Below are 23,894 nucleotides of genomic sequence, written 5' to 3'. Positions count from 1 at the left end.
TGGCCAGTAACCGCAACCCAGCGGGACCAGTCACCGCAGGGGATCCTGGGAGGGGCCCTGCTGGCCCCAAGCCCTCCTAATGCTTGGCCTGATGTGTTACAGCTGTTCCCCCCCCCCCCCAACACTCAGCCCTTCCCACCTGGGCACAAGAACGCGTGCGTCTGGTGTTCACTGATTTCTGGTCCTGGGGCTGAGCCAGTTCGCTGCTGGGACGAGAGCAGCCAGCCCGAGGCCATTTCGGGGGTGGGGGGGAGCCTCTTTCGTTTGTTTTTAGGATGTTTGTGTTTCATCTGACAATAAAAAGGAGGAAAGAAAATTGAAACGTCCCAGTTGTGGGCCTGGAGCACCCCAGGGCCCATGCCTAAGGCACCAGCTGCCCTTTGGAGCATGGCTTAGCCACTCACTGCGTAGACGTGGTGGCAGACGGATGCCCCTCAAATTCCAGCAACACAACTGCACCGTGCACCGGTGGGGGGTGGGGGGGGAAGCACAGCCTAGTGGTCAGGACAGGCCTGGGAAACAGGATCCTACTTCACGCTCCCTCCCCGTGCCCAGATTGGGTGCCTCAATGGACCGGGGTGGGGGGCGCCCCTGCACAATTGTGCTGGTGGGGCTCCCTCCCCCCCCTTCCTTTCAGCACAGCAGCTCCATGGTTACCTGGTGGGGGCGGGGGTCAGTGAGCAGCGCATGGCCCAGCCCTGAACCCTGGCCCCTGCAGCAGGCACTGGGCCCAGGCCCTGCCGCTGAATGGGAACCGGTTGGGAGCAGGGCACTGGGCAGGCCCTGCCCCAGCTGGACGTGGGGGGTGGAGCTGGCTCAGCACCGGGCCCTGCTGCGTTTCCACCGCCTGCTGCAGCAGACTAGGGCCTGGGCGCCACTAGCATGGCCGGGAGCCGTAGCGCCATCGTGCAGGGGCATGGGGAAGACGCCAGCCCTAGGGTGAGAGACGCAAGCTGTGGGGACCGGAGCCCACCTCCTGTCAGCGTAGGTAGCGTCTACACTTGTAGCATGTCACGTGAATCCAAAGTGCCCCCCGCCCCAGTGCCCGGATCTCAGCGAGCCAGGCGGCTGTTTAGCCAGGAATTCACAAATCACGGGGCTCACGCAGTTAATGACCAAACTAGGCCCATGTGCCTGATACCCAGGCTGTGGCCTGCACGTACCCCCTCCCGCCCCCACTTTGTACCAGTGTCCTGTAGCATGGAGGCGGGCGGTGATTTGATTGATGCTGTTAGGCTGGGGCGGCCCCTGGTGTGGACACAGCTTTATACATAAAGCACGGGCATAGCATAGGCCCCCGTTCCCTGCAGGCCCAGCTCTACCAGTCGGCTAGAACAACCTACGTCCCCCCGGGGAGAGAGCGGGGGTGGGGGGACGGTACCAGTCTAACTTGAGCAGGACCCGTTAACCAGCACAGCGCCTGGGGGTAGCCCTGGCCTGGTGGCAGGCCCAGGCTTTGGGAAGAGGCGCATCCAGCCTGTCTTTGTTTGAAGGGCGGGGCGAGTTTAGCACTCAGACCCAGCCAGGGACTGGTGCTAGAACTCCTGGCTCTGCTGCTGCCCTTGCACCTGAGCTTGGACATGTCACAAACGCTCAGTGCCTCAGTTTCCCCAGCTGATCATGCTCTCGCATGCCCAGTAGTAACTAAGCACAGGTGCACCCACCCACACTGCCCTGCCCCCTGGTCACTGGTGCCCTTTCAGCTCTTGTGAGGGAAGGGCCCCCGCGGGTCTGAGCCATGTCAGTTAGTGAAGCAGGGACGTGCTCTCCCCAGCCGTGCAAGGCACGTGCGTCATGTCTTGCCTGCAGAGCTGTGCCTCGCTTTGCACAGCACATGCCCGGGCACTGTATGCATCTCCAGGTTGCGGTTGTTACTTCATGCAGGGGGCTGAGGAGTGTTGTCCGCACTGAACCTACGTGACCTTTGGCGTCCACTGCACGGCCCACCGCTCAGCCTAGCATTCTCTAATAACACCCCCCCCCCCGCACATGGCCACCCCCCAGCCCCACTGAGGGAGACCAGGGCTGACCCCAGGGCTGGGCGGGATGGGGGGAGGCTCATGGTAACTGCTGCATGCGGGGCAGGGCTGATCAAAAGAGGCAGAGAAAGGTGGATGATGGGCTTGGTGCTTGATGGGCTAAGGCTGGGGTGGCTGGGCAGGGTTTTGGGGAGCCAGACGTAATCAGCCTTATCTTCCCTGTGTGAGTACCCCGTCAGCCACTGACTGCTCCAACGTAAAACAGATGGGAGACGGCGGGAAGGGAAATGGGCCAACCCCGCTCACACAGCGTCAAGGTAGCAGAGACAGTGAGGGGCACCTCGCTGCCAGCCTGAGCCCTGCTGCTCCATGAGAGAGGGCAGCCAGCCCTGGCATCTTCCCAGAGGGCAGCGTCTCTCCTCAGCAATCACACACCTGCAGCCTGGCTGTTTTAAAGGAGGGTTTATTCCAGCCGCTGCCACCCAGGGAATGCCCCGGATCCAGCACCGCAGGCTCGTGGGGAGGGGCGTACGGCAGGGACCTCACGCTGGCTGCCGGCCTCCTGAGCGTCACGGCGTCATCAGCTCTACCACGCGAGTGGGTGGAATCAGTAGCTCCTGGTTCACCTGCCCCAGGACAAGCCGAGGCCACAGTGAGGGTGACGGTGCTCTCAGGGGCACACCACACCCACTGGCTTGGAAAAGTCCCCGGGGCCCTCACTCTGGGTGGGGACGAGGTGCCACTATGCTCTGCCCACTGGCGTTACACTCCGCTTCCGAGCCGCAATGGGGAGAAGAGCTACTCTGTTCCCTGGCCAGGTCCAGGCTGACTAGTACTGGGACTCCCCACTCCCATGGGAGGTGACTCTGCCGCACAGCAGGGCTCAGGGACAGTGAGTGTCCCCTGCTCAGTCCCACCTTTCCTCTCCGGGGACAGCGAGTGCTGCGTCTGGGAGGGTGCCGGATTCCCAGCCCTGAATACTCACGTCCTGGAACAATATGGGACGTACTGCATGCCCCCCCGCAACCTGCCAGCGGCTGGGGCGCCGGGGGGAACATGCACACCAGGGACCTAGGACCCTTTGCCCATCTCAGTCCAAACACTGCAGGGCTGGTTTCTCTCCCCTCCTGCTCTGCTCATTTGTCCCAATGGCATCCTCTCTCTGCACACACACGATCACTTCACCCCCCCTGGAGAGGTCGGTACTGGGTCCACCCCACTACCCAACCCTCTGCTGGCCTTCAGAGCCCCTCCTGGCCCTATGCCCATCCCCCTGGCATCTCTCCACCTATCCATTTGCCCACCTTGGCTGGCAGAGGATGCATGGGTAGGCCCTGGCTGCAGCCCCAAGGACCAGCCTGTTCCATCTCCCACCACTCAGAAATCACCTCTTCTGCTTGCCTGCAGCCTGTGAGGTGTCAGCCGGGCCGGCTACACCCTGCATCACCTCCCCTCACCCTTGCTCCCGGCCATGGGGGCAGCTGCCATGCAGGGCGTCTGGCAGCCTTAGCAATAAGCATTCACGTCGTGCTCCGACGGCCAGCGAGTGCAGCTGCCCGGAGGCCCTAGGCCCAGTGAGGTACCAGCTCCCGCTCACCTTGGAGGTGAGGTACTGATTCAGCAGCATGTGCAGCTCCGTGTTCTGCTGCTGGAGTCCATCAAGATCGGTGAGCAGCTTCGACCGCTGGCTCAGAACATAGCTTCACAAAGAGGAAGGGAAATGAGTCAAACCTCCCGCCGGCAAAGCTCCTCCCCGTGGGACTGGGGGCTTGGCTTTTAACAGGTCCTTCGTATTTCACACATATAGCTGTGGCCCCACTTTTCTCAAGAGCAGGGTGTGATGAAGCGTGACCGTTCTTAATGTTTCCTCTGAAGATTGTGGGGGTGCCTCAGTTTCCCCTATGCAGTTCTTAAGTATCTAGGGGGTGGGATAAGGGTGTATGATCGTTGCAGAGCCCTAGAGGGCAGGTGTGTGCAGGGGTCTGGACACAGAGAATGGCCGACACCCTGTTTCCTGGCAACTGATGGCCTGGGCCCTTCCCCCCTGCAAGGTGAGAGCTAAAGGGTTGGAGAACAAAGGAATCCGGTGATCTCCTGGTCCGGGAAAGGGACAAAGCCCGGAGGGGGGGCGGGGGAGCAGGAGAGAGTTTCAGTTTGGGGCTGGCTGGGGACGTGGAGTGAAGTGCAGATGGGGTTGTCTGGTTCACTGGCCCCCAAAGTGGACCCAGCTGAGGGGTCCTGTTCTCTGCACTTACAGGCTCTGTATTAGACCATGTTCCTGTCATCTAATAAACCTTCTGTTTTACTGGCTGGCTGAGAGTCACGTCTGACTGCGGAGTTGGGGGACAGGACCCTCTGGCTTCCCCAGGACCCCGCCTGGGCGGACTCGCTGTGGGAAGCGCAGGGGAGGCAAAGGATGCTGAATGCTCTGAGGTCAGACCCAGGAAGGGGGAAGCCGGGTGAGCTGTGCGTCCTGCAGACAGGCTGCTCCCAGAGAGGAGACTCCCCAGAGTCCTGACTGGCTTCGTAGGGAGCAGCTCCAGAGCATCGCCTGGGGACTCCATGACACAGGGGATGAGCGATGCCCCAGCCTGGCTAAATTGATTGTGTTGCCCACAAATTGCCCCAGTGTTTCAGTTAGATCCCGTGTTCATCCCAGCTCGCCTTCCGTGGCCACACAGGAGCGACTGAGTGCACCCCGGAGAACGCCACTGACATAGCACGGTCCCTCCTGACTGCAGGGGGCCCAGGGGCTGGGAAGCTCAGCTGGGGGGAGCGTTCTGCGTGCTCGAGCGGCTGATGCTGTGAATGTCACTGGTGGAAAACCTCCGTCAAAGGAGGCAGCGCTGCAGAGTCATGCTCTGGTCACTTACAGGGCACTCAAGGATGGGCATGAGCCCAACATGAATCAACCAGATACAAGAAACTGATCTTCTACTATCCCACCACCAGGGGTCACCCTACCTCCAGCCACCGCCCAGCAGGGGGTCTCTGGGGCCAGGAACCAGCGCTTCCCCACTGGGAGCTGGACTCCACTCGAGTCCATTAATGGCCAGGTAACCCTTTGTACAGGCACCGTCTGCAGGTTCCCCCAGGCTGAGCCCTCAGGGCACGTGAAGACAAGCCCCCCACGTGTGCACTGGCAGCTGGGGGCGGGGGGCAAGCGGCCCAGAGGAGCGTCCCAGCAAGCTGCTGGGCTCTGCCGCAGGTCTAATGACAAGCCCCATCAGCACTGCCAGGCCTGGTGCCTTCACACCCGAGGGTGGGATGGCTGGGGGCCCCTGGCTGGGGCACTTACTAGTATTTCTCCAATGCAGCCTCCAGCGCGTCCCAAACCTTCAGCTTTGGCTCTGGGATGACATGAGCCAGGGCCTCCCAATACTCAGAGTCCTTGGAGTTGTCCCGTTCCTCCATCACCTTCTTCGCCTGCGGTCGCTTGTCCCTAAGGGACAGAGAGAGGAGCCCTGGGCTCACGGCACTGCTCGGCCCACCCTTTCGGTCACCCAGCCAGGTCTGAAAGGAGGGGCCATGGCTTGGGGCAGCGCTGGCATTAGCCTCCCAGCTCCCTGCTGCCAGCAACTGGCTCCTCTCCTCCACAACTGTTCATTCACGTCTGCCTGCCCCTCCTTGCCCCACCATGTTCACCCCACCCAATCCAACCTGCTCCCCACCGGACAGCTGTCCCAGGCAGAATGAACTCCACTCACTGTGGGGAACCCACCCTGCCCTACCTCTTGTCAACGTCGCCTACAGAAACCAGTTGTTCCTGGCGGAGACGGCGGGGACCTTCCCGCTGCTGAGCGGACCAGCCCAGCCGCCGTAGCCCAGCACACCCGCCCAGTGCATTCACAGCCAATCCCCAGCCTAGTGCGCCTCCCGCTCTCCCCAGCCTCACTCCCGCGGTTCCCGTGCCTTGCCCCTCCTCCAGCTCGCACGCTCAGATCATGGGGCTACTCCTGCAGCCCGTTCTCTCCTACTCCTCGTATTCCCAACCAGCCTACGTGGCCCAGCCCCCCCACCCCATTCCCAGCTAACGAGCTCTGCTCACCTCGACTTCTGGAAGTCCCGGACAAATGCTTTGAGGGCCTTGAGGACGTCATCGTGATGGAAGAGCAAAGAGGACAGTGACATTGCTGACCTCTGATGGGCCATGCCTTCCTCCTTCGGGGCAGCGGATACCTGATCGTCCTTCGCTGCATCCACAGCAAATTCCTCAGGGCCCTCCTCCACTGGCCGCTCCTTACTCTGCACAGCAGCCACACGCATCGTGAGTGAACTCCAGCCACAGCTAACCCGGTAATGCTCCCCCCAGCCCATAGCACCTCTACCCTAACCTGCAAACTCGGGAGGCTTCCAGCCATCTGGAGCCCTGGTTTAGTGTCTATGACTGACATTTGTATTCACTGGGCACAAAGCACAGGGGCATGGGGGCCAAATTCAGCATTGGTGGAAACAGACTTCACCCATTTCCATGTGTCATGGCTGCAGCCTCTGGACCACGCTGGTTCTCTTGGTAAGAGCAACACCAACTCCCTCCCCCCGCGGGGGGCTTTACAAGCCCCATCTCCTCCCGGGGCTGCTGGGTCTCATCCCACGATGCCCATGTTCATCGTACCTGGTTGGAGACAACCTGCTGGGCTTTGAACTTCAAGAAGAAATCCACCAGCGTATACACGTCGTCTTCATTGTCAATTTCGAGGGCCTGGAGAAAGGCAGAGAAACAGCAGATTGGGTGGCAGCTGCGACTCCGAGATGTTGCTCTGGACCCTTCCCGATTCCTTTAGAGGAGCAGCCTGTGGGCCTGAACTAAATTCACAGCCCTTCCCTTCCCAATGTGAAGGGGGCTGGCGCGGTACCAGCAGGAGAGCTCAGCTGGGGCAAGTGAAAGACCAGGTTCAGGTCAAGCTCTTGGTCTCTCTCAGTGGGATGTCAGACGCTGGGAGCCCTGCAGCAGCACATGCTTCCCCAGGGAAAGAGGGTACGCCACACGGCTCCAAACCCATCCCTCTTCCCAAAGAAGGGGAGAAGAGCCCAGCTCTCTTTGGGCAAAAGGGTGGTTGCCACAAAGGACCTCAAGAGGGTAGGCCCCGGCGGGAAGGTGATGTGAGATGTGGAGTCTTAGTGACAACAGCAGGGATATCTGCAGGGGGGATGGAGGGCTCTATTGGGAATGACACAGGACAGGGTGGGAGCCGGAAGGCCCAGAAGTGTGTTGGGGATGGGGGATCAGTGGGAGCAAGTGCCAGGGGAGTGGGAGCTGACAGCACTAGGGGTGGCAAAGGAAGGAACTGGCTTCAGCCACATCCCATCTCTCTTACTCTTTCTGCCTTGCAATCCCCCTTGGGAAGGGAGCCTCCCCCCACACCTTCCCCAGCTAAACTCCTGGAACAGAGCACACAAGATCACCCCGCTGAGTCCTACGGGGAGTCACATGTGCATGGACCATGCCCCTCCTCCCTCCCCCCCTTCTAAAGGCAATGTCTCAGCAGGTCCGCCCTTGTGGAGCCGCATCATCCGTCAAAAGCTCTCAGCCCGCGGGCACTGGGGATGGTTCTGGGGTGTGTTCCTGCAGTGCCCCTAACCCATATGTTTTGTGCGAGACGCCCCACTAACCGCAAAGATTGCGTCCAGCCTCATCAGGGAGTGCTCGTGTCTCTCCAGGGGCTGCAGGAGTCCCACTAGCTTGCTCTCTATCAGGAAGCCCTTGGAAGGAAATCACAAAAAGACGCTGAGTTCGCAGGAGCGAGAGTTTCAATTCATACTAGGATCCCCGAACTGCTAACTCACCCAATGGGCAGAACCAGCCACAGCACAGTTACTTTGTGCTAACCTCAACGCTCAAATAACGGGGACTCAAGTGATCCGGAGGGATGGGACCATTTCTCATCTGGATCTAGAATACAGCACAGCTCCCAGCTCAGAACCTCCTGCCCCGGGCGAACTAAGAGAGGTTTTTAAATAACGTTTGCAATGGTGATTTGAATCCCGCTGCACACCCCCTAACCTGCTGCAGACTTGGGTGTGGAAAAGCCCAATCTCACGGTGGGTTAGAGTTCACACAACAGCAGGACAAGCGTGGGGCACTGGGCCTGGTTACCTCAGAAATCACGTCCCCCGTGCACTTGGAAATCACTTTCTAGTGTGTCTGATGGGCGTCAGCTGGGACAGGATGTAAGGAGATGCCAAACTGAATTACACTGTTCAGTGCCAGTAGGTGGCACCAGGTATAACCCTCTTCACGGGAGCTGGTGACAGCCACGGCGGGCAGCGTATTAACATGCACTTGGGGGAAAACATCCCGGGTATCCCTCTGGGGCGGAAGCTCTAAGCCGGCCACATCTGGTACGTGCGTGACAGCTGTGACACCCCCGCCAGCAGCTGTTTGATGTGGAAGGTGTCACCGACTCAGAAGTATGCGGACCCCTTGCTTTGCAGCTTAGTGCCACCACTAACGAATGGCCCGAGCCGTCTCCAGCAGGGCTCGCGCTCACTGAGTTGCTGTTGACAGCTGGCAGAGCTGAGGGCATTGGGCTGCAGGGCTGTGTTTACCCTGGCAGGGGGATCTCATGGGGCTCGTGCCATGGTGCGACAGCTGTCTGACCCTGCCGATCCATAGGACACTCCCCGGAAGGACATTTTTAGATCCCTACAAGCTCTTGCAAATGCAGCTTAGCCAATTACTATTTCAGTGCATCCCATATTGCGCCAGCCCCATTCTACCCCCTCCCCTGAGGTGTGGCAGGCAGGTGGCACCAAGCATGTATCAGCATCTCCCCTCACACACACATTCTGCAGCAAGAGATGCTGCACGGGCAGGTTGCAGATCAGACCCTGAAAGCCCCGCATGGGGCTAAGATACATTGGCAACACAATAGCACTCACACTCCTGTCTACTCCCCATGCGAACGCCCAGCTAAAGGATCTGAGTCGCCCTGAATGGTGACCCCTCCACTGAGACAGCTGGATGATTAGGAGCATTAAAATAGCACCCAGAGGGTCAGGGCCTCACTGTGCCAGGTGCTGCTGTAGAAAGCATGGGGACCTGGCCCTGGCTCGGATGACGTTTGAACCCATTGGAAGCCAGAGTGCGGGCTCAGGAAAAGAAGACAATCCTCAGATCCAAGGAGCTGTTCTGAGAAGGAGCAGCCCGGCTAAGGGCCGACATCCTCTCCAGCGCAGAGCCCTCTGCGGTCGGAGCTGGCCAGCCCAACTCACCGACTCGTCACACAGGAGCTCCAGGATGTGTTTGACAGACTTCACCAAGATGTGCCGGGGAGGTTTAACTTCCTCTCCAGCCTCCACCATCTCTTTTCTTCCTTCCACCACAGCCGCCGCCTCCTCCTCCTCTTCCTGCTGGCTGCTTTCTGAAGCACAAGGGGAGAGGGAAGCTCAGAAGACCCATTGCCTGCTGCACTCCTCACCTGGCACAGGTAACCACCCCCAGGGAATCAGCACAGCAATCTAGTCAGAGGGCTGTGAAAGGGGAGATGCTTGGAGGCCACCTCGTGTGGTTACCACTTCAGCAGCTGATGCAAACCTTGGCAAGCAGCAGGTGCATCTGATGTTGCACTGGCCTCTAGGAACTGGAGACAATGAGGAGCAGGTGGGTACGGGGTGGTTGGGAGCAGAGGAGTTTCCATTTTAAAACTGGATTTGCAGAGAACGTGCAGGGCTGGCTGTGACACCACCCCAGCTTCGGCCAGCGGGCAGAGGTGCATGTCATTAGAAAGAGATCTGCTCTGGCGGTCCCAGGGGTTTTACAATGACAACAGGTCCCTTTGCTTTCCCTCCACACCCTGGAGAGGCAAAGCAGAGCAGGGCACTGAGATTTGGGAGCTAGGGGGTTTATCCCTGCCTAGTAAGGAACTCACTGAGTCCTCCTGGAAAGTCGCTGAACCCCTTTGGGCCTCAGCCTCCTCCTCCGAGATGGGGTGCAGGGAGGTGTCAGCAGTGAGAGCATGGGAAGGGCTTTGATATCCTCGGGGAATTTCAGCCACCATGTGTCCCACCTGTTAATGCCATCATCTCCTGGGCCACCTTGCTGGCAGATTTGATTGCCTTGCGGTGCACGATGGGGCCCATGTTGTCCAGGAACCAGTAGTCAGGCTCCACCCAGGGGAGCCCCAGCTGCTGGGTGTGAATGACGCGATCGGCCTCGAGAGCTTTCCACATCAGCCCTTTGGCTTCCTCCTCGTTCATCAGCCAGATCTCCAGGAACTTCTGGGCATCAATGACGGCAAAGTGTCTGCCGAGAGGGGGAAGGCCTCTGCCTGTGAGTCAGGCTTGTGCCATGCCACATGCCATGCTCTGGAGCAATGGGGTGCCTCTGTGGGTCAGAAGCCCCCTGACAGTGCTCAGTCACAGGCTTCGGAGAGTAACCTCTCTCCCCACAGCTGCCCGCTGAGGACCACAATGGGGCCTGCAGTTGCCTTTAACTTTAAGACAGTGGAGCAGATCCCAGAGACTACTGGCCCCCCCAGCAATGCTGCACTTTGAGCCAAGCAGCCAGGGGAGAGTGGCTACTATCTGCTCTCTTTGGACTAACTGATGAGGCCCTGGGGGTCCCGCCAAGCTGCCCTTCAGTGCCCAAGTGAATTTGCCCTGCTCAAAGAGAGACTGTCTCTGGGACACACCATACCTCATCGTTCTCTGCAGATCCTTGTACTGCTCCACTATGCGCTTGTAATCTGCCGTCAGGTTCTGGTTCTCCTCCTGGAATTGCTTTATCTGTTTGGCCAGTTTTATTCTCAAGTTATTGAGCACATCATGCAGCCTGAGGAGGAGAGCAGGCTGTTAACAACAATATATTACTTCGGAGAGCATTCTGTGCCAAAAAATTAAAAATTCGGTGCCAAAAAGATTAAAATTCTGTGCACAATATTTTAAAATTCTGCAAAATTCTGCAAATTTTATTTGTCAAATAAATGTGGGGGCTCCAGCATGGCTCTGGGGAGCACAGGCCACAGGCTGCACAGAGGTGGGAGATCACTGTGCAGCTCCCCCTTGCATCCCGGAACACAGACTCAGCAGTGAGGCTGCACCCAACTGTGACACAGCGCAAGGACCAGATCTGCCCAGAAACACCCCACAGCCCTGCCCCTCTGTGCCGGGTGCACCAGGTGTGGGCAGGCAGGCTCAGCAAGACAAGATCCAAGTCTGGAGGGGCTTAGAGTAGGGAGATCCAGGTGTGGGTTGAGAGGGTTCTCTGTGGGGCAATCTGGGTGCAAGCAGCTTAATGGGGAATCCAGGTGCGGGGGGATCTCAATGCACGCTCATTGGGGAGTTCTGGGTGCAACATGAGACTCTGCAGGAGGGTCCAGGTGAAGATGGGTGGGGCTCAGCAGGGGGGTCTGGGTATGGGGGAGGATAGAGCTTGGTGGGGGGCCTGGGGGGGCTCAGTGGAGAGCTAGATACTGGGGGAGTGGGGCTCAGTGGGGTGGGGATCCAGGTGCATCTGGTTGAGGCTCGGTGGGGTGGGGATCCAGGTGTGGGTGGCTCGTTGGGGTGGTCCAGGTGCAGGGGGAGTGGGGATCATCAGGTGGGGGGTTCTGAGTGCAGGGGGGTAAGGCTCAGTGGGAGGGTCTGGGTATGAGGGTTCTGGATGCATGAGAGTTGGGCGGATGGGGTAGCAGCTCCCTGTACAGGGATCCCTCCCACTGCAGCTGAGGAGTGATGGGTGCAGGAAATGTGGGGGGAGGGGAATTTACAGAGTTTCCTGCAGCTGGGGAAGAAATCTGGGGGCGGGTCTGACCCAGCCCCAGATGCCGTGCAGGGGAAGAGGAAGTCCCGTCCTCCCCAGCCCAGCCAGCACAGGGTAGGAGCCACCAGCCAGGTCTTCCCCATTCCCGCCCTCTGCCCCAAGTGATTTACCTCTCTGCCGGCTACCCTGGGCACCCGAAACATACTGCTTGGGAAGGTTGCATGACCGCTCTTGTGGCTTCCCTTTGCTTCCCCATCAGAAAGTCATTTTTCTGTGGGGAAGCAAAGAAATCTGCAGGGGACATAAATTATGTACCTGTGCAGAATTCCCCCAGGAGTAAATAAATCCATACACACATCCAGAGCCAGACATACAAGGGCAACCATGTCCTAGCACCTGAACATGGGCCACTCCTAATCCCCGCCCCAGCCCAGTGGCTGCAGCACCCCGGAGCGGGAAGGACTCTGTTCACAGAGCCCCTGTGCAAAATGGGATTATATTCAGTCTTTGTGGGGGAAGGGAGAGAGCTGTGGCCTGCAGTGAGAACATGGACAGTGACCCAGAGAGTGCTGAGTATGGCTGCAGGCATTGCCCCAACCCCACACAAACTGGGCTGATCTTTTACCGGTTGAGTTTCCGTTTCTGCTGGGATTTTATGATGGTGTTTTCCTCGTCCCTTTTCTTTAGCACCTGGAAGTTGTATTCCAGCTTCTCCTGGTTCAGCTGGTAAATGGCTTTCATCTGCTGCAGCTGCTGCTCCAGGATCTGTGATTCCACACAAAATAAAAAGCCATCCTCTGTTATATCCAAGGGAAGGTTTGCAAGTACAGAGCCCTCCCTGCCATCCCATGGCTTGCCCTGGGGCTCTCGAAAGAGGGGGCCTAGAACGGACTCCCCAGGCTCTAGCAGACAGTGCAGAAGTCTTACAGTGAAGCTCCTTCTCTAAAGGGCGAGCCCTGTACAAAGCCCTGCTTGATAGAAAGGGGCTACAGACATTCACTGTACTGACATGCTATAGAGCCTCTAATTTAGCCTGTCACGCACCGTCTCAGTGCCATGGAGAAAGAGTGCATCACCTTCCTCACCCCCATGCCAACCCCTCAGGTAGCAGCATGGACAGGCATGCCCCAGGCCCTCTAGGCCCTGTTCCATCAGCTGGCAAGGAGAGTCACAGGCTCCAAACTCCTTGCCAGCAGCCCCCAGCTAAGCGATGTCAGCGTGAGTGTTAAGAGGCCCTCAGCTGTCATGGCAGCACAAGGCAAGAGGCAGCATCTACTGTCTGAGCTAAAGCTGCACAATCCAGGTGCAGGTGTGAGAATCTCTCTGCCTCCCTCCTATTGGACATGTTGTCATTCAAGCACTTGAAGATGCATTGGTAAGAAGAGGGTTATTTTACTTCTCAGTCACAAGGTCTGCAATATGAATGGTGATTACTTAGGAAGACAGAAATTGCTGTGCCGGGCAGACCAGGGATCCAGCTAGTTCAGTCTCTCGGCTGAGTGGCCAGTACCAGTGGCTTCACAGGAAGCCACAATCACAGATAATTCTGAAATAATCTATCCAGAGGGAAGTGCCTTCCTGAGCCTAATCAGATAAAAGGTAACATGCATGAAGGTTTCTATCTTTGTAACAGGCAGGCAGTGTTTGCCTGAAACCCCCACCCTATTAGCAGGTGCTGATCGCAAGTAAGCACTGCTAACTCACTAATACATGTGGCTCATTACTCCTTCTGGATATAAGAGAGCTGGAAGTGACTGTCTGAGAGGATCTAGCGGGCAGGTTGAGCAATCATGAGGTAGGAACCCTAGGAATAGCCCAGCTGCGGGGGACGGCTGCTACTGTTAACTTTTGAACCCTGAAGCCAAGCCCCAGAAAGGCTGAGAGTGTTTGATTCTCCTGCCCTTCTCTCCCGCCTCAGTACAAGCTGTGCAATTACGGAAATGTAGCCATTTAGCTTAGACCTCCTAAAAAGCCATTTAGCTTAGACCTTCCCCATGACAGCCACAGAGCTGTCGCTGTGTTCTCCTTGTCGCTCTATGCACTCAGTGGGGTCCTGTGTCTCTGCTTCCCCGGGGCCCCTTCTCTCCCCACCTGTACATCGTTCTCCAGCTGGATTTTGATGGTAGCGTACTCCTTGGCATCCTGCACCCGCAGCTGATTCAGCTGCTTCTCGTACTCCTCCACTGTCTGCATGCGGGTGATCAAGTTCTCCAGCTGAGGGCAGAAGGAGACCAGCGGAGAGTCAAAGGACCGCAGAGAATCGCCAGGGTTCTGATTGGCTGCTCAGCCTTCCCGAGCCCAGCTGCCCTGGCAAGTCCAAAGCAAGGAGGGATATGGATCATTCCCAGGCAGCAGCCTAGTGGGGACAATGGTCCCTGGGCTATCAGCGAACCAGGCAGGAGTGTCACTCCCTGTGCCCAACACCAGGCAGTCTTTACTTCAGACACCAACACTAGGTCTTTCCCTGACACCCAGTGCATGCAGGGTGTAATGCGGGTGTGAGTGGACTAGGCGGTACAGGGCCAGCCACCTGCTCTAGTCCCTGAATGCCTGCCCACCCGATACATGCTGTTAGCCAGGCTAATTGGATACCCATTCCATCCCTTTCCTTTCAGGCGTCTGAAGTGACGCCGGCTGTTCCTGCTCTACTGTGATTCTTCACCAGACACATCACAGCCACCAAGAAGCCCCAGTGCAGCAAGGAGTTCGTGGACAAAACCAGGACCAGAGCTTAGCTGGTGTGAATTTGCACAGCTCCGCTGAAGTCTGTGGGAGCTCAGCAGATCTACACCAGCTGAGGATGTGGCCTAACAGCCAATCAAACAAAAAACAAGTGGAAAAAGACCAACCATATATGGGATCCCCCTTCTGTTCATTCGTTTTTAGTCTGCCCATCACCAAGGTATCTCGCTGTCTCTGCACAGACTCCAAGCTCCAAGGTGGCTCTCCCAACTTCCTGGCCTCCATAGTAAGAGCAAAGCACCCAGCCCTGGCTGAAGGGGCAGAAGTGACTGGGGGCAGGGCAGAAGGAAGTGAGAATCCTGTGTGTACTAGCACAACGTAGTCTAGTACTCCTCCTCACATTGAGGTATATTTCATCCTACCTCAGCGTTGGGGGCTGGACTAGATGCCCTCTTGATCTCCCTTCCAGCCCTACTTTCTGAGATATAGAATCACAGAGTCATAGCAACATAGGGCTGGAAAGGACCTCGAGAGGTCATCTAGTCCAGCCCCCTGTGCTGAGGCAGGACCAAGTGAACCTAGACCATCCCCGACAGGGGTTTGTCCAACCTGTTCTTACAAACCTCCAGTCATGGGGATTCCACAACCTCCCTGGGAAGCCTATTCCAGAGCTTAGCTACACAGAGAGTTAGAGTGTTTTCCTAATAACTAACATGAATCTCCTTCTGCAGATAAAGCCCATCACTTCTTGTCCTTCCTTCAGTGGCCATGGAGAACAAATCGATCCCTGTCCTCTTTATAACAGCCCTGAACAGATCTGAGGACTTATCAGGTTCCCCACCCCAATCTTCTTTTCTTAAGACTAAACAGGCCCACTTTTATTAACCTTTCCCTACAGGGCAGGTTTTCGAAACCTTTGATCAGTTTTGTCTCTCTCCTCTGGACTCTCCAGTTTGCCCACATCTTTCCTAACATATGGCGCCCAGCAGACACAGTGCTCCAGCTGAGGTCTCACCAGCGCTGAGCAGAGCAGGAAAATTGCCTCCCATGTCTTCTTCAAGGTACGGAGCAATACGGACAAGGAGTGCAGGGCAGCCTGATCCTGCATTGCTGGGCTGCCGAGTTACGGCTGCCCTATAGCAAGCATGAACCCTACCAGAGGGGGGGCAGAGTGAAGCCCTGCCAAGGACTGGGCTTCGTCCCACCTGCTCTCTGCCCACACCTGGCCCCTTCTGACCCCAGGCTCTCCAATGTCAAGAGCGAGCACAGGGACTGAGACGTGCTACTGCTCAGTGCCTAGGAGCAGCTGCTGGCCCAGGAGCCTTCCTTCGCTGATCACAATTCCCCCTGGGGCCCTTACCTCCTGTGCATTGTGGGCCTGCATGGCTTGCTCCCATTTCTTCTTATTGCTGCTCAGCAGCTCTCGCCGTTCCAACTCGAAAGCTTTCTGAGAAGGAGACAGTGCAGTGAGCAGGTTGCCGTGCACAACGCAAGGCCCATTCCCTGCTTGCTGACAGCTCTGCCATGCTAAACGAGCCTTGTTTATCGGGTCAAGCTCTGGGAGCAACAGCAAAAGGCTTCCATGACAGAAGCCAGCTCCAGATTGCCGCCAGGTGCCACCCAGACATAGGCACAGCATCCTCTCCCTGCGCCAGAGGTCACACCAGGGTTCAGTGGCAGGGCTGGAAAGAGAACCAGTCCTCGGGACTCTAAGCGTGCTGCTCTAACCATGAGACAACGTGCGCTCCCTATTGCCCCAACAGCAACCCGGACCCAGCAGTTGCCAGGTATAAAGGCTGGTGTAACTGGGTCTGGGGTTCAGTGGGCTGTTGGCTCTCTCAGTTTGTAGGAAGATGTCTCTGAACAGTTTAGCGTGGGTGCGAGGATGAAATCTGGTTCACGCAACAAGCCGCTACATTAAACTGAAAGAAACGCTCTAGCTCAACCAAAACTCATGGACCATTGGGTGAAATTCTCTGGCCTGCATTCTACAAGAGATTGGACTAGATAATCAGAATGGTCCCTTCTGGCTTTAAACATCTGGGAATGAACAGCCATCAACAGAAGCAACTTTCAGTCTCTACTGACCTGGGCTGCACTGGATCCCCAGTAACTTAGAGAGGAAAAGACCCAATAATTACATAACCTGGACCCACAGCGCTCAGTTCATCTCCACTTTTATTTCTACCTAGCAAAGTGAGAACTCTGATCCACATAAACATCTGACTGCAGCCCACAACCCAGCGTTGCTGAAATGCCAGCGTAATGAGCAAAAGACCCCTTTGCCGGAGATAATTCCATTAAGGAGAACTCCCTGGTGGATTTATTGTGGGAATAATTCACTGCTTGCTCCCATCCTGCTATGAAGCCATTTGCTACCTCAATCTGCGTGAGTTCCCGACGGTAAGTTTTCATTAGGTTTCTGATCTGCTCCTCCATTCTCTCCACCAGCAGGTTAATGTCGTCTGACTGCTTCTTGAGATCCTTCACATAATGGTCATCTTTGCTTTTCAGCTCCTGCAGAAGAGCAGACACTGAACTGATAAATGCTGCTCTACAGAGGTTCATCACAAACCAGAGAACCTAATAATCAATACCCTGCATCAGCCCCTTCAGACGTTATGGAAAGTGACTAGGGAAGAGAACTGAGGAACAGAACAGTGGTTAGGAGAGAGAAGAGATGATGGGAAGATCTACTACACTTGCTAGCAAGGAGAAGGAAGCCCCAATGCTTGAGCTATTTAACCCTAGTCTGGACTAAAGGGGGCAGGACTAGAAAGCCCCAAGAGTAAACTATAGGAACAATCATGCACTGGCAGGGAGATTACTCCTGGGAGAATTATGTGCCAAAAAACAACAATTCTGCAACAAAAAAATTAAAATTCTGCACACAATATTTTTAAATTCTGCAAAATTCTGCATATTTTATCTGTCAAAATAACACAATATAATCAAACCAGTTTCAATTATTTTTGGTCAGTTATTTCAAAATACTTGTCAGCAAGTACATCCGTAACAATACAGACAACTAAAAAGACTCAGTAAATGTTTTTTGACAAATAAATTCCTTACTAGGCATATAAATACAGAGCTCTGAGTAATAATTCATTTAAACTACAATCCAGAACCGTATTTCCCACACCCCTCAGCAGCAGCACAAAGGCTTGGGGGAGTCAGGGGTAACGGAGGAGCTGAGGGAGAGGGAAGTAAATTGCTGGGAAGGAGCCTGGGTGTGAACTTGGAGGGTTGTTGGGAATGGGTGGGAAAAGTATGGAACAGGATTTTTTGGGTCCTGGTCTGTTACTGCCAGGACATAAGTGAATGCTGAGTCTGTATATGGATTTGTTATTGTAGGGTAGCACAGTGCCCTGGAAAAACTGACAGCCAGTTCTGGGTTTCTTACTCTTGGACAATGTCCCTCTAATATTAACATGCTCCAACAAGACCCTTTATGCCCCAAAGCTGTCCACACATACAACCACCAGCTCTGGCAATCTACCTGCTGCAGTTCACTGATGAGCTTGTTCTTCTCTTCGATGAGCAGAGCACACTGTTGCTGCTGCTGGTTGAGCACGTCCCAGAGGTCCTGTGGGATGGTTTTCTCTTTGGCTGAGCCCCATTTCGAGGTGATCTCTTCAAACTTGTCCTGATTAGTCTTGGATTCATTCTCCAGTTTCTCGAGCCTGCAGAGAGCAGCCAGCACAAGGCAGATAATGGAACTGAGACTGGTGGATTATTCAGCAGCTGCCCTTGTCCCCATCCACACGGAGATTTCCAGCCATGTTATTGTCTTCATGGACAACCAGCTTTAGGGACTAAATCAGTTTTAAACCAAAGGGTAGACAAGATCTTAGTGGGGCAACAAGCTTTTCTGTAGCCTGACGATAGGCTCCATCTTCTGATCTGAAAAGACTCCATGCACTAAGAGAGATGACTCTGCAGCCAGTATACAGAGGACACTACAAATATGGCTTCAGGACTGGTCTCCGTATCAGAGCCCTGGGAATACACTGGATTCAAAGGGAGCACATTACACAAGCAAAAATTGGTCAGAACAAATTGGCTGTGGAAATGCTTGTCTGGCTAGCTGGGTCTGTCAGGAGGCCAGCATAGCAGACACCCCACACCATTACCACTGCTGACAATGGGCTTGGCCACGAAGCCAAGCTCCAACAGCAGTCACTGATCCAGTAAGGTTAGCATTAGCAGAAGGTGCTGGATCTGCAACACTAGGGACCCAAGATCTCCATTCATCCATGGAGCAGGTACAGTTCACACACAGCAGCAGCACACGCTTCCCTCACACACATGCCCTGCCAGTGGGCCATCACCGGGGACTGAGGGGTTTTGCTTTTCCTAATGAGACTTCCAGCAAGGCTGCCAGCCGAGAGATGGACACACGTCACCTAAGAACTAGCCCAAAACAAAACCATTGCACACAGTCCCCTCCCAAAGTGACCCACAAGTGAAAGGCTCACAATTTCATAGCAGTCCCCTTGCTCTCCGGTCCCAGTATGTTCCTGTGGAGTGCCACGAAAATGACTGAGGGCTCTTAAGAGGCAAGGGTCCATTCAGCAATGCTGGACTTGTTTGCTCATGACAACTGGAAAGTCCGACAACAGGGAGATGGGGCTGAACAACCAGGCTTCTCTACTTCAATCCCAAAGAGAAGAGGCCAGTGCTGGCTCCTCTAAACCAGGGGTGGTGGCTAAATGAGAACCTGCAGGCCACAGGGCTCTCACAAGGAATCATCATCACCTTCTGTGCCCGAGTGCGGGCTGGGGAAGCTATACACACCAGCATGCAATGCTCCATCCAGATCCAATCAGGCAGGCCGCATTGCATGCAGGGATCTGCAGCTTCTCCACGCCACCTCTGCATATTACAGATGAGGGTGGCTGCAACTTGCTCGTTTATGTAAATTAAGCGCAGTTCTCGCCTGCCAGTGAGTTGCCAAAGCAGCCCCCAGTTGATTGGCATGTGGGCGGCCCAAGCTGGCGCTTTCAGGGGATGCTTAGGGCCTAGCACAGGAACAAAGATCTTCCTGCCAGTGACACAGCAGAGCTGTGGGATCTCTTACCTCTGTCGCTTCAGTTCGTCTTCCTCAGCCCTCCTCCAGGTCTCCCTTGCATCTGCAGCCACCTGGATATTTGTCACTAGCTGCGTACCATCATTCAGCAGCTTAGCTAGCCTCTGTGAACGCAGCAAAATGACAGAGCAAAATGATAGGCAAAGGGGCCCAAACTCGTTACACTGGAGGACTACTTGGCTAGCATTTTTCAAGCCAGGGTGTCTAAAGTCTGGCTCCTACATACATATTTAGGTACCTAAATACAAGTAGCCTGTGCACCTGCTGCTTCCATTGAAGAAGAAAAGAAGATTCATGTCCCCTGGTGACTGTGGGTCTTCGAGATGACTCCCAGCATGGACCCACATGTCCCACCCTCCTTCCTCTCTAGGTCAGAGACTTACAACAGATTCTCGCTATGTAGGAAGGAACCGGATGCGTCCGAGGCATGCGTGTCACCCACTGGGCAACTCTACGCAGGTCATCATCTCGAAGAATCATTGTGACCACCATGAGGACCTGTCCTTCACAGTGCGTCCTAGCTTCGCTGCGCCCTTAGTGTGATGAGAGGGCACCTCACAACACATGTTGTACTTGGAAGCTCAGTATACTGTGCGTTGGCCAGGCTTTAGCTGCAGAGCTGAAAATAGGAGGCTGTTTTCAGGAGCTCCTAAAAGTGAAGAGGTAGAAGAAGCTGGGTGCTTCAGATGGAACATTTCTCATGAGCTTATGGTTGTAGATCTCCCTGGCATATGGACATGTTTTTCAAACATTAGTCCCCAACTGAGCAGCCTGTGTGATCAGGCTATGTCAAAACACACAGATCCATTGGTTTACTCTGGGCTGTGACATCAAAGGCTACCCGAATAGGAGTCCAGAGCCAAATGTGATTCAGAAGCCCTAATTGACTTGCCTATGTTGATCTATATCGCCATAGCTTAGTTCTAACCTGTCTGCTTTCTTCTATCTGCTTGTGACTCCTGCTCAGTTCTTCTGCCTCAGCCTTCTTCGCATCTGGATCTTTTCCGAGGGCCTCCCTGTGTGGGGACACCGGGAGGAGAAACTCTTTAGTAACATGTCATCTTCCATAGCTTAAAGATCTCCCTGGAGCCATACCACCTGGTTCTGTGATCCTGTAAGATCCCACAAGGGCGAGTGAGCGCAGTGCTCGGATGGAAGAGGGACCCAGATGCTCTCAGACTCTGACAGGAGATAACTGGGTCCCCCACATCATGGCATGAGAGGTTAGCAAGGACGACAGGGTTACTGCCATGGTAGACCATATCAGTGCCCCGTGAGGAGGCTCCTGCCTATGAGCTCCAGTGGATTGCTCTGTGTTTGGGTCCAGATCTCATTTGCAAGACGGTTGGCAGTGATTTCAGAGGAGCACCGGCCCATCTGACCCAATGCAAAGAAGGCTGGTCTTCGATTGGATCCGTCCCCTAATTCTAAGGCTGCTGCTCCCACAGCCCGTCACTCGGACGCGAGCAATAACTTTGGCTAGCAAATGACAAGAGCGCCAGGAGGGGGAAGAATCTGTCCCTGGGTTCCCAGGGATAGACCGCCGGCTCCACCACCCCCAACCCGCAGTTGGGCACCCAGGCTGCCCCCTTCCCACTCCTCCGGACTTTCAGACAAGAAAGATTTGGGGGATGGTTCGCGGTTAGGCCCATGCCCAGTTTGGGGGGGCGGTTTGGGGTTCAGGGGGGCGGTTCGGGGTTCAGCCGGGTTCAGGGGGGAGAGGCCGGTTTGGGGTTCAGCCCTGTTCGGAGGGGCTGGTTCAGCTGGGTTCGGGAGGGGCGGTTTGTGGTTCGGGGTTCGGCCTGGGACGGGGGGGCAGTTCAGGGTTCAGAGAGGCTGGTTTGGGGGGCTGGTTCGGGGGGCGGTTTGGGGTTCGGCCCAGTATGGGGGGGCAGGTTTGGGTTTGGCCCGGTTCGGGGGGGGCTGGTTCGTAGTTGGGGGCCGGTTCGGGGTTCGGCCGGGTTCGGGGGGGCTGGTTTGGAGTTGGGGGGGCGGTTCGGGGTTCAGCAAGGTTCGACCTGGTTCGGGGTTCGAGGGGGCAGGGCCGGTTCGGAGTTGGGGGGGGCGGGGTCGGTCCGGAGTTCAGCCCGGTTCGGGGGGGCGGGGCCGGTTCGGAGTTGGGGGGCAGTTCGGGGTTCAGCTGGGTTCGGGGGGGGGGCTGGTTTGGAGTTGGGGGCCGGTTCGGGGTTCGGCCCGGTTCGGGTGGAGGCTGGTTCGGAGTTGGGGGGGCGGTCTGGGGCCGGTTCGGGGTTCGGCCGGGTTCGGGGGGGCTGGTTTGGAGTTGGGGGGGCGGTTCGGGGTTCGGCAAGTTTCGACCTGGTTCGGGGTTCGAGGGGGCAGGGCCGGTTCGGAGTTGGGGGGGCGGGGTCGGTCCGGGGTTCAGCCCGGTTCGGGGGGGCGGGGCCGGTTCGGAGTTGGGGGGCAGTTCGGGGTTCAGCTGGGTTCGGGGGGGGGGCTGGTTTGGAGTTGGGGGCCGGTTCGGGGTTCGGCCCGGTTCGGGTGGAGGCTGGTTCGGAGTTGGGGGGGCGGTCTGGGGCCGGTTCGGGGTTCGGCCCGGTTCGGGGGGGCTGGTTTGGAGTTGGGGGGGGCGGTTCGGGGTTCGGCAAGGTTCGACCTGGTTCGGGGTTCGAGGGGGCAGGGCCGGTTCGGAGTTGGGGGGGTGGGGTCGGTCCGGGGTTCAGCCCGGTTCGGGGGGGCGGGGCCGGTTCGGAGTTGGGGGGCGGTTCGGGGGGGGGCTGGTTCGGAGTTGCGGGGGGCGGTCCGGGGCCGGTTCGGGGTTCGGCCGGGTTCGGGGGGGCTGGTTTGGAGTTGGGGGGGGCGGTTCGGGGTTCGGCAAGGTTCGACCTGGTTCGGGGTTCGAGGGGGCAGGGCCGGTTCGGAGTTGGGGGGGGCGGGGTCGGTCCGGGGTTCAGCCCGGTTCGGGGGGGGCGGGGCCGGTTTGGAGTTGGGGGGCGGTTCGGGGGGGGGCTGGTTTGGAGTTGCGGGGGGCGGTCCGGGGCCGGTTCGGGGTTCGGCCGGGTTCGGGGGGGCTGGTTTGGAGTTGGGGGGGCGGTTCGGGGTTCGGCAAGGTTCGACCTGGTTCGGGGTTCGAGGGGGCAGGGCCGGTTCGGAGTTGGGGGGGCGGGGTCGGTCCGGGGTTCAGCCCGGTTCGGGGGGGCGGGGCCGGTTCGGAGTTGGGGGGGCAGTTCGGGGTTCAGCTGGGTTCGGGGGGGGGGCTGGTTTGGAGTTGGGGGCCGGTTCGGGGTTCGGCCCGGTTCGGGTGGAGGCTGGTTCGGAGTTGGGGGGGCGGTCTGGGGCCGGTTCGGGGTTCGGCCCGGTTCGGGGGGGCTGGTTTGGAGTTGGGGGGGCGGTTCGGGGTTCGGCAAGGTTCGACCTGGTTCGGGGTTCGAGGGGGCAGGGCCAGTTCGGAGTTGGGGGGCGGGGGCGGTCCGGGGTTCAGCCTAGTTCGGGGGGGCGGGGCCGGTTCGGAGTTGGGGGGGCAGTTCAGGGTTCAGCTGGGTTCGGGGGGGGCTGGTTTGGAGTTGGGGGGCAGTTCAGGGTTCAGCTGGGTTCGGGGGGGGCTGGTTTGGAGTTGGGGGCCGGTTCGGGGTTCGGCCGGGTTGGGGGGGCTGGTTTGGAGTTGGGGGGGCGGTTCGGGGTTCGGCAAGGTTCGACCTGGTTCGGGGTTCGAGGGGGCAGGGCCGGTTCGGAGTTGGGGGGGCGGGGTCGGTCCGGGGTTCAGCCCGGTTCGGGGGGGCGGGGCCGGTTCGGAGTTGGGGGGCGGTTCGGGGGGGGGCTGGTTTGGAGTTGCGGGGGGCGGTCCGGGGCCGGTTCGGGGTTCGCCCCGGTTCGGGGGTCCCGGCCCCCCGCTCTCACCGGCGCTTGGCCTCCAGCCGGGCCGCGATGCGGAGGCGCCGGGCCGCGATCCGCTCCTCCTGCTCCTCCGAGTTCAGCGACGGGAGCCGCGCCCGCGCCTCCCCCGGCCCCTCGGGCTCCCCCTCGGCCAGGGCCGCCCGGCTCATGGCGGCCCCGCGCCAGGCCGCAGCGTCGCTAAGCAACGCGGCGCGCGGCCTCGGGGGCGGAGCGCGAGCTCGGGAGTGTGCGCTCGGGCCCCGCCCCCTGCCCAGCCGCGCGCGCTCGGGCCCCGCCCCCTGCCCAGCCGCGCGCGCCCCGGCCCCCCCCCCTGCCCAGCCGGCCCCGCCCCCGTCCCTCCAAACTCGCGCGCTGCCCCCAGCCTCCCTGCAGCTGGCCTGGATCCCGGTTCCGTGGCCTGCCCCGTGCACCCTGCAAATCCCTCTCGGCCTCCCTGCAGCTCCAGGGGCCTGGCTCCCCTGGCCCGACTGCAGCTCCCGGCCCTTCTCTCTACCCCTGCTCTGGCCTAGGGGTCCAGGGTCCACGTCGCGGCCGCGCCCAGCCAGCGTCGCTGCTCAGAATCGGCCCCTCTCCCGCCTGCTTCGAGCCTGAT

The 23,894-nt window shown here is 57.8% G+C and overlaps 1 protein-coding gene across 2 annotated transcripts; it reads right to left on the bottom strand.

Annotated features, from left to right (window-relative positions):
* Window positions 1-1,918: 1,918 nt before the first annotated feature.
* On the bottom strand, window positions 1,919-23,466 carry DRC1 (dynein regulatory complex subunit 1). Of its 2 annotated transcripts, XM_038396685.2 has the most exons (17): window positions 23,306-23,466; window positions 20,379-20,466; window positions 19,442-19,554; window positions 17,861-18,044; window positions 16,741-16,878; window positions 15,722-15,808; window positions 13,771-13,893; window positions 12,305-12,444; window positions 10,618-10,752; window positions 9,989-10,224; window positions 9,195-9,343; window positions 7,593-7,682; window positions 6,595-6,681; window positions 6,028-6,224; window positions 5,278-5,421; window positions 3,577-3,679; window positions 1,919-2,605 (listed from the first exon to the last, which is right to left on the bottom strand). In XM_038396685.2, the coding sequence occupies exons 1-17, from the start codon at window positions 23,449-23,451 to the stop codon at window positions 2,549-2,551; spliced, it is 2,217 nt and encodes a 738-aa protein (XP_038252613.1). In that variant the 5' UTR covers window positions 23,452-23,466; the 3' UTR covers window positions 1,919-2,548. The 2 variants fall into 2 exon arrangements, with proteins under 2 accessions (XP_038252613.1, XP_038252614.1); XM_038396686.2 differs by lacking the exon at window positions 15,722-15,808 and having other exon boundaries at window positions 2,408-2,605.
* Window positions 23,467-23,894: the final 428 nt, after the last annotated feature.

Source organism: Dermochelys coriacea, chromosome 3 (assembly GCF_009764565.3).
Source record: "Dermochelys coriacea isolate rDerCor1 chromosome 3, rDerCor1.pri.v4, whole genome shotgun sequence".
NCBI classification, from domain to species: Eukaryota; Metazoa; Chordata; order Testudines; family Dermochelyidae; genus Dermochelys; species Dermochelys coriacea.
The sequence above is the reverse complement of the archived record's forward strand: the minus strand, read 5'-3'. Positions and strand labels throughout refer to the sequence as shown.

Coding starts and splice junctions, on each gene's coding strand:
- DRC1 (XM_038396685.2), bottom strand. CDS start 23,451: ATGAGCCGGGCGGCCCTGGCCGAGGGGGAGCCCGAGGGGCCGGGGGAG. Junction 16,879..17,860: donor TCATCAGTGAACTGCAGCAG/GTAGATTGCCAG, acceptor GCTCTTCTGCAG/GAGCTGAAAAGCAAAGATGA. Junction 15,809..16,740: donor GGGAACTCACGCAGATTGAG/GTAGCAAATGGC, acceptor TCTCCTTCTCAG/AAAGCTTTCGAGTTGGAACG.